Source organism: Pundamilia nyererei, unplaced genomic scaffold (genome assembly GCF_000239375.1).
Source record: "Pundamilia nyererei isolate P.nyererei 1_Seehausen unplaced genomic scaffold, PunNye1.0 scaffold00634, whole genome shotgun sequence".
In the NCBI taxonomy this organism is placed as follows: Eukaryota; Metazoa; Chordata; class Actinopteri; order Cichliformes; family Cichlidae; genus Pundamilia; species Pundamilia nyererei.
Window position 1 is genome coordinate 61,599 of NW_005188035.1, and position 9,862 is coordinate 71,460.

The 9,862-nt window shown below is 41.2% G+C and overlaps 1 protein-coding gene across 1 annotated transcript in view; it reads left to right on the plus strand.

Annotated features, from left to right (window-relative positions):
- The window catches only part of LOC102209352 (protein NLRC3-like), an 11,831-nt gene that overhangs the window by 359 nt on the left and 1,610 nt on the right, over positions 1-9,862 (plus strand). Inside the window, exons 2-8 of the mRNA XM_005754732.1 lie at positions 154-286; positions 819-938; positions 1,724-1,843; positions 4,061-4,200; positions 4,277-6,053; positions 7,767-7,937; positions 9,463-9,636. Coding sequence (XP_005754789.1) covers positions 165-286; positions 819-938; positions 1,724-1,843; positions 4,061-4,200; positions 4,277-6,053; positions 7,767-7,937; positions 9,463-9,636 — 2,624 coding nt within the window. The 5' untranslated portion in view covers positions 154-164. The remainder of the gene's footprint in view (positions 1-153; positions 287-818; positions 939-1,723; positions 1,844-4,060; positions 4,201-4,276; positions 6,054-7,766; positions 7,938-9,462; positions 9,637-9,862) is intronic.

Consider the following 9,862-nt stretch of genomic DNA (forward strand, 5'->3'; position numbering starts at 1 on the left):
GTGTGTGTGTGTGTGTGTGTGTGTGTGTGTGTGTGTGTGTGTGTGTGTGTGTGTGCTGTGTTTCCTGTTCTGCCAGTTATGGCGTTCTTTAAAAATATTTCTGATGTTTTTTTCTGCCGTGCTCACAGTCACAGTTCTTTGTTTCTCTCCCAGGAAGCCTAAAGATGAGTGTTTTGGAGGGGAACATGGCAGAGTTTCAAGGATCCAGCTCTATGTCCATGAACAGTGACAAATTAGGAGATTATAATCCAGTCTTCAGTCGTGAACTTGGACCATCAGGCAAAAAGTAAGAAACTGTCTATTATAAACAATTTGAAAATGGTGAAAGGAGAGGACAGACTTTAGTAACATAGTAAAGTTTTTCTGAAAAATGCTCTTAAAGCACTAAGACATTCATATCAAGTGATTTTCCTCAAACAACCACTGACGCTGTATTATGTATTTCAGTCTGTATTATGTTTTTGACTTCCTGATATTTGCTTTCCATTGAGTTTTGTATTTTATTTTATAAAGGAACATAATGACTCCGTATCCTGGTAACTGATGTTAAGATGATTGAATACTGATGAGGGAAAGATTATTTGCTTATATAACAGAAAAATCTAAATGGAAAGCTCTGAAATATTAAATGAAGATCTGAAAGTGAGTTAAAAACGATTACCCTGGTGACAGCCTGCCCTACAGAAAGTACAGTAGTAGAGAGAAAATTGAGTTTTTCAGTCTCCTAAATCTGAAAGAGAGAGAGAAGCAGCTGAATGACCAACAACAGGCACATGTAGAAGAATAATCTGTTCTGGATTCATTGTTTGTCTTTACAGACATCAACAACACAAACACAGACCACAGTTTCCAGGATCCAGCTCTGTGTCCATGAACAGTGACATGTCCAGAGATTATCCTCCAGTCTTCAGTCATGAACCTGGACCTTCAGGCACACAGTATGAGACTGTTTCGGCTATAAACTGAGTGAAGATTTTAGTTTTCGAGTCTTTCACATTATTTCCAAGGGGTCTGCAAGGGTCCTTGACATGTGTATAACCCATTGAAATGTTTTCCTATGAAGTTTTGTAGTAATTAAGAGACTGTCTTTATTATAAACAATGTGAAAATGGTGAGTGGACACAATAAGCTTTAGTAACATAATATAGTCTTCATGAAAAGCCTCTTAACCATTAAAACATTCATATACAGTGCTTTTCCTCAAACAACCACTGACACAGCTGTGTTACTTTCAGCCTGTGTTATGAGTTTGAACGCCTAATATTTGTTTTCCATTAAGTTTTGCAGTTTTATGTTCCTGATAAAATAACTGTTGTACTACCAGTACACTTATTTGTGACTGATTGGTTTGATGCTGCCAACTGCCTTTATGTGGATGTGCTCACAGCTAAACTGATAAATCCCTGTAAACATGGCAAGTTGGTTAACCAGCTTCCTGTGACTCGTTGTGCTGGTAACTAATGTTAGCATTACTAAATATTAATGAGAGAAAGATTATTTGTGTATATAATAGAAAAATCTAAATGGAAATCCAAAGTCAAAAATATTAGTTAAGGATTCTAAAACGATTTAAAAGATTAACCTGGCAATAGCTTGTCCTACATTAATTAGAGTAGTTGTAAGAGAGTTGTATAGCCTCATAAATCTGACAGAGAGAGAGAGGCAGCTCAATGATCAACAACAGAAGAATAATCTGTGCTTTATTCTATGTTTGTGTTTACAGACGTAAACAACACAAACACCAAGCAGAGTTTCCAGGATCCAGCTCTGTGTCCATGAACAGTGACATGTCCAGAGATTATCCTCCAGTCTTCAGTCGTGAATCTGGACCCCCAATCACACAGTAAGAGGCTGATTCTGGCTATAAACTGAGTGAAGATGATTTTAGTTTTCGAGTATTTCGTATTGTTTCAAAGGAGTTTGCAGGGGTGGAGTCACTGAATTGTGCTTATACTCCTCTGAAGCAGATCAGAGATTGGTAGGAATGAAATTACTGCAATTTAAAAAAACATGTGGCCACAAACATGTTTTTTTTTACAAACATTAAAGACACCATTCTTAAAAGATCGAGGCTAAACACAGTCTTTCTGAGAAGGCTCTTAACGCCCTTGCAATTAAGCAATTATTCCCCTAAAACCACTGACACAGCTGTGTTAATGTCTATTGCGTGTTTGGCTTAAATACAGCCCAGATGCAACACTTCAGAGTAGACTGGTTCCCTTGGTTAGTTAGACAGAGGAAGCAAAACTGGACATAACACACATGAGGCAATCTGTGATGTTATGGTTTAGGGCCCGGATGGCTTGGGGATAGAAGCTCCTCTTGAGTCTCTCTGTCCTTGCCCGGATGATGCAGAACCTTCTACCAGATTGCAGAAGTTGGAACAGTTTGCCAGGATGGGACGGGTCCTTCAGTATCTGCGCTGCTCTAGTCTGGCATCTCCTGGTGTAGGTGTCCTGAAGCGGGGGGAGAGCAATCCTGCAGCAGCGTTCTGCTGTACGGATCACTCTCTGGAGAGCTTTTTGGTCCTTCACACAGCTGTTCCCAAACCACGATGTCATGTTCTGTTTGGGGATGCTCTCCACAGTGCCTGTATTGAAAATCCTGAGGATCACTGGAGAGACCCTGAACTTCCTTAGCTGTTGTAGGTGGTACAGGCGCTGCCTAGCCTTTTTCGTCTGGACCTGAATGTGGGCAGACCATGTCAGGTCTGAGGAGATACGGACACCAAGATACTTGAAGGACTGCACCCTCTCCACTGGAGCTCCAGTCTCTGTGCTGACTCCTTCTGAAGTCCACCACCAGCTCCTTGGTCTTGCCAACGTGCAGCTGGAGGTGGTTATCCTGGCACCACGATGCCAGATTCTTCACCTCCTCCATGTAGGCCGCCTCATCGTTGTTGGAGATGGCGCCCAACACCACTGTGTCATCAGCAAACTTCACAATGATGTTTGAGCCGTGGGTGGGCACACAGTCTGCTGTGTAGAGGGAGTAGAGCAGTGGCAAGAGGACACATCCCTGGGGTGCTCCTGTGTTGATGCTGATGCTGTTAGAGACGCATCTACCCACCCTCACCACCTGAGTTCTGCCATAATTAACAGCTGATGTCGAGAGGTCCTAATGTTTGCACTGATATTTGTGTTCTAGTCGACTATCTGATTCTTTTTGAATTCAGATATGTGATCATGTATGGCAGACACCCTATTAATATAACTATACTGCTTTAAGAAGAGGAAGCAAAACCAGAGCAGATTGGGGAGCAGTGTTCCCTCTAAGCTGCTGACACAGTCTCCGCACACATCTGCGCTGCGCACAAAAAAATCCAGTGTGAATTGAAATGAAAGTAAATACAAGTATTTATTTTAATTTCACTGATTTTCTGTGTGTGGAGACCGTGTCAGCAGTGTGCGATTGCTCATGTGCTCAGCTTAGAGGGAACAGTGTTGGGGAGTGTGTGTGACCAAACACGTGGAAACCAGGCGGATTGCTAGCTCCTCTGAGCAGTGTGGGAACCATAGCTGAACTCAAAAGACTCCAGAAAATGGAGAATTAATGTGAACAAACTGAGAGGGAAATCCTGAGCACAGCTGACAAACAGGTTTAAGAGATGAACTAGCGAGCAGAGGAGGTGAAGATGAAGGCAAAGGTAGAGGTGTGTGATGTTGGATGAGAGGCTGCAGGTTTTGTAGAGACTATCCTTGAGTATTCAGTTATGAACCTAGATCATCAGGCACAAAGTACAGATTTTGGAATAACCAGTTTTCTGAAAGTCAAGACAACATTCTTGGAAGCTAGGCTAAACCCTAAGGCCAATCTCCTTATTTCAGTAGACCAAACAGCCACCCACATAAAAGCTGTTTTGCTTCGATTAAGAATAAATGCACTGTTTTATACAGGAAAAGGCAACAAAAAACACAATAAGTGAAAGATACTGAGGGCAAAAACCAGTAACTGAATGCCCACTACTATGAACCTACCACATAAACAAGTGTTTGCATGATGTCTACAAATGTTTTTACTTCCTTTCTTTGGTCAGAATAATTTTTGTTTGTGTCCACAGAGAGAAGAAGATGAATTTCTTTGTGGAGAAGCCAGTGTCATGTTGTGTGTGGTGTCAGGATGTCCTGAAGGATTCATCTACAGACTTCTGTCCCCAATGTGGAGTCAAGTCTGGAACCAGAACTTTTCAGCAGACAGCCAGTAAGAGCAGCTGTGCAAAAATGTAAACTTAAGTATTCTTGCTCTCTTGTTTAATTGTTTTCCATTCTTTCAACAGATACTGATCTAGGAAAAGTTTTTGATGTATTAAAGGTCACTCTGAGGACACGATATGAACATGTGATTGAAGGAACTGATAAAACAGGAATTGGAGCCCTCCTCAGATTAATCTACACTGAGCTCTATATCACAGAGGAGCAGAGTGAAGCTGTACACTTCCAACATGAGGTGAGGCAGGTGGAGAGCGCTTGTAAGAAGATCCCCTGTGAAACACCAATCAGCAGCAAGGACATCTTTAAAGCCTTACCTGACCAACAGAGACCCATCAGAGTGGTTCTGACATATGGTGTTGCTGGCATTGGAAAAACCTTCTTGGTGCAGAAGTTCACTCTGGACTGGGCAGAGGGCTTAGAAAACCAACACATCAGTGTGGTGGTTCTGCTTTCATTCAGAGAGCTGAACTTGGTCAGAGATGAGCAGTACAGTCTCCTGGAGCTGATCCATGTTTTCTATCCAACATTACAGAGTGTCACAGCAGAGAAGCTCACTGTGTGTAATCTTTTGTTCATCTTTGATGGCCTCGATGAAAGCAGACTTTTGTTGGATTTCACTAACAGGAAGCTTGTGTCTGATGTCACACAGAAGTCCACCATTAGTGAGCTGCTGACAAATCTCATTGAGGGAAATCTGCTTCCCTCTGCTCTCATCTGGATAACTTCCCGACCCACAGCAGCCAGTCAGATTCCTCCTAAATGTGTTGACAGGATGACAGAAGTTCGAGGTTTTACTGACTCCCAGAAGCAGGAGTACTTCAGGAGAAGATTCAGAAATAAAGAGCTGTCAAGCAGAATCCTTTCCCACTTGAAAACATCCAGGAGCCTTTACATTATGTGTGGAATCCCAGTTTACTGCTGGATCACTGCTACAGTTCTGGAGCACATGTTGACTACAGAGGAGAGAGCAGAGCTGCCCAAGACCCTGACTGACATGTACTCACACTTCCTGCTGGTTCAGACAAAGAAAAAGCACAAGTACCATACGGGGAAAGAGATGAGACGAATAGAGCTCAGCAGTGCTGACAGGGAGGTTCTTCTGAAGCTGGGGAAGCTAGCATTTGAACATCTGCAGAAAAAGAACATCCTGTTTTACAGAGAAGACTTGGAGCAGTGTGGTCTGGATGTTACAGAGGCCTCGGTGTACTCAGGAGTTTGTACAGAGATCTTCAAAAGAGAGTCTGTGATCTTCCAGAAACCAGTTTACTGCTTTGTTCATCTGAGCATTCAGGAGTTTCTGGCTGCAGTCTACATGTTCCACTGTTACACCAACAGGAAGACAGAGGTGCTGCAGGACTTCCTTAGTAAAGAGATCTCATCTCTGGAAGATTTTCTGTGCAGAGTCATGGAGGAATCCTTGGTTCTTGAGAATAACCACCTGGAACTGTTTGTTCGTTTCCTCCATGGCCTCGCTCTGAAGTCCAATCAAAGAATTTTAGGAGGTCTGCTGGGTCAGACAGAGAACAGTCCAGAAACCATCCAGAGAGTCATCAACAACCTGAAGGAGCTTAGAACTGATGACAAGTGTCCTGAAAGATGCCTAAACATTTTCCACTGTCTGATGGAAATGAAGGACCTCTCAGTACATCAAGCGATCCAAGAGTTCCTGAAGTCACAGAACAAATCAAAGAAGGAACTCTCTGGAATTGAATGCACAGCTCTTGCATATATGCTGTTGATTTCAGAAAATTTTTATGATGAGTTGGATCTGAAAGAATACAAAACATCAAAGGAAGGACGACGGAGACTGCTTCCAGCTGTGATGAATTGCAGAAAGGCCCGGTGAGTCTAGATTTGATTAACATTATAAAACAGTGTAGATTAATAGTTTAGTTCTTAAAGTTATTCTTACTAAAAGATTATCTCTTCTCATTACACAGTTCCAGTTATTTATTGGAAACATTGTGAACATGTTTGGGGTTTTTTTTGCTTTTTTTTTTTTTGCTTTTTTAACCAAAAATTATTTGGGTGATTACATTTTTAAACATCTTCAGCTGAAACAGTGACTGTGGCCAAATGTTAAAGTAATTGGATAACACTTCATGTTGTTACAGTGGTTGATTTTCAACAATACAAATTAAATCAGTCAAGTGATTCAGTACAGTCAGTTTTAATAATATCTATTTAAAGCTTAATTACATCACATTGAGTAGTCATAAATTAACCACACGAGACTGTGATAGGAAGGACCCAAGCACGTAGTGTTGCAAGATGAGTGTTTGTTTATTTATAAAGTGTTTTAACCAGTTTGCTTTTAGCACCTTTCCAGGTGCACACTTCAGTTCAGTTCTGTACACAGCTCTGTCCTGTTGTTCAGCTCTCACTCCTTTCTCAGGCCCCAGCAGCAACTGAAATAGGGTAAACATGATTAACATGCCAGACTTCCCTTGGTCCCCTGCAGTTGAGCCACAAACAACACCCTGCCCCAGAGACAAAGATTGATCCTGAGTCCAACTTTTCATTTTAGCACTGTGGCGTTAACAGACACAGCAGCACTTCCAAATCATATTTAGGATTTAAGATGACATAGCAGCAAGACACACCTTCATTGCATCTCCATTGAAAGTGGGGTATTCAAACTATTAACCAGTTTATAAATTGTGTTGATAGGACAGGAAAAAACAGACTTAATTAATAAATAGTTTCAGACTTTTCTTGAATGTTGTCACCATGTTTAGTAGAGGAAGAAATGTTAAAAACTGGAAATTATGGTAAATGGCCTGTATTTATATAGCGCTTTACTAGTCCCTAAGGACCCCAAAGCGCTTTACATATCCAGTCATCCACCCATTCACACACACATTCACACACTGGTGATGGCAAGCTACATTGTAGCCACAGCCACCCTGGGGCGCACTGACAGTGGCGAGGCTGCCGGACACTGGCACCACCGGGCCCTCTGACCACCACCAGTAGGCAACGGGTGAAGTGTCTTGGCCAAGGACACAACGACCGAGACTGTCCAAGCCGGGGCTGGAACCGGCAACCTTCCGATTACAAGGCGAACTCCCAACTCTTGAGCCACGATCGCTCAATTATAAGGAAAGTGCTCCCAAGTAGAAAGTGCTTGCAAGTAAAAAGAAACAACAAACAACAAAATGACAACCACAGAAATGATAAACTCTTGCACTTTCCTTCCAAGAAGGAAAAAAATGTATTTACTTCTTGGATTTTATGTTTTTTTTGTGTGTGTGAATTCAGGCTGAGTTTGTTAATACATTAAAAAAATAATTCACACATCAGTTTTCTCTCTTGCATCTGCACATTAGATCAAAACAAAGATTGAAGATATCTATGTCTGAGAGGAACGGAGGAGAATTATTAGAATTATTATTAGAATGTTTCATGTCAGTCTGATCAGATCAGCTGCACCACTGATGTTAAGAGACAGTATCTAGTTGTTTTGCATCAAGTCCACAAAATAAATAAAATGTTTTTCTGCAGAATAACATGTTTTTATTATTATATTATATTTGCAATTATGTGTCAACACAGACTTCCTGATGTTTATATTTATGGGCAACGGGGTGGAGCTGTGGCCTCAGCTCTGACGTCAGACCGCTCCCATCTGAGAGAGCTGCACCTGATTTCAGTCACTGTGCTGGAGCCAGCAGATGAACTTTTTGCTTGTCTGGGGCATCCAAACTGTAGACTGGAGACACTCAGGTCAGTTAACTGAAACTGAATCTGTTGTTATTTATAAAGTTATTTCACTAATATGTAATCCAACTCCAGTAATGTAGGATGGAGGACAGGGATGCACCAATCCAACATATTTATATACATATTTAATATGGTACCTTGGCTTCACCACACCAAGACTTGGATTTTAGTAGGTGATTTTGGAGACTGTATAATGAATGTATGTGTATAAACAGTCAAGCCCATAATTATTTAGAGCACTCGCAAATTTTGACTTAAAAGTTACCTTTGTTCAACCAGGTATTTTTCTTTAGTTGGATCTGGTTTCTATCGAAAGACAATAGCTTTTATTTTTTATTATTATTATTATTATTATTATTATTATTATTATTATTATTATTATTATTATTATATGAGAAAAAAAGTGCCAGGTCCAAAATTATTCATACCCATCACAAACTGTCACAGTCACTGGGAAAATCCAATGTTCTTTCCAAATAGTCAAAGCTGTTCTAAAGCATCCTACCCTGACTAATTGGAAACAGCTGTTTTAACTAACTCAACAGGGCTCTGCAGTTGGGTTGTGGACAGTCATGGCTAAGATAAAGGAGCTTGGTGAGGACCTGCAGCTGTGTATTGTGGCTGGTAAAAAAGCCATATCTAAATGTTTTCAAGTTCCAGTGGCTGCAGTGCAAAGTTATATTCAAAAGTTTTGCACTGTGGAAAATCTCAGAGAACATTGTTGATAACCAAAAGTGACACCTGTGCTGGCCAGGATGATAATGATAGAGGTGAAGAAGAATCATAGGATCACCATCAATCCTGGTCAATCTGTGCTCTGCTGGTATCAATGTCTCAAACAGTCCAACGGACACTGCACACTGCTGGGTTCCACGGAGGACACGGCTTCTCCAGAGAAGGCACACAAAAGCCCCTTTGCAAATGCTCATCTGGACAAAGAAAAAGATTACTGGTCTTCTGTGTTATGGTTAGATGAAACAAGAATAGAATCGTTTGACAACTATGATGCTTCTTTCATTTGGCATACAAAAGGAGATGCCTTCAACCCAAAGAACACCATCCCCACTGTCAAACATGGTGATGGGAACCTAATGCTTTGGGGGTGTTTTCCAGCCAGTGGACCGGGGAACCTAATCACAGTAAATGGCACCATGGTAGTTGGTTAATAGTTGGTTTTGTAAGCCACCACCTCCGTTCCATGATGGTTATTCACAGTGGACATGGGTGACATTTTTTTTTACTTCTCTTTCAAACCATCTATCTTCTCTGTCCAAAATGTGAGCCTTGACAATAGCATCGAGGAGGCTCTTCTATGTTGTGCCATGTGTTTTTGGAGTGGCTTTCTCCCTTATGTAGAGATATGAGCAGACACAAAGTATGTCACAGTGCACAATATGTAGGTTGAACTGTTTAAGGGAGGTTTGACTTTGGGATGACGCAGTTTTTGGGTAAGGGTGTTACTAGGTTTGAAATACACAGTGATGTCATGTTAAATGAACACTTTGTAACTCACATGATTGTTATTCAGCTTTGAGAACGTCACTTTGTCAGAAAACAGCTGTGCTGCTCTGCTCAGTGCTCTGAAGTCCAACCCCCCCTATCTGAAACGTCTGGATCTAATAGGATGCAACCTGGAGGGCGCAGGGATGAAACAACTGTATTATTACCTGGAGAGTCCACACTGTAAACTACAGTTTAAAAGGTCAGTTTACTTGACTTAAGATTATGAAGGAAAAATATTTCTTTGGTTTCTGTTTATCGGTGTCTGCAGAACAAACAATCACACATACAAAAAGAATACGGCTGTGCAGAAGGTTGACTTTGTGATGATCCACAGTAACAAAATAACAAAGTTACTGCACAATGCACATTTAAAGGTCTTGTGTCCTAACACTTTATGAACTTTTAGTTTCACATGTCCCCAGAAT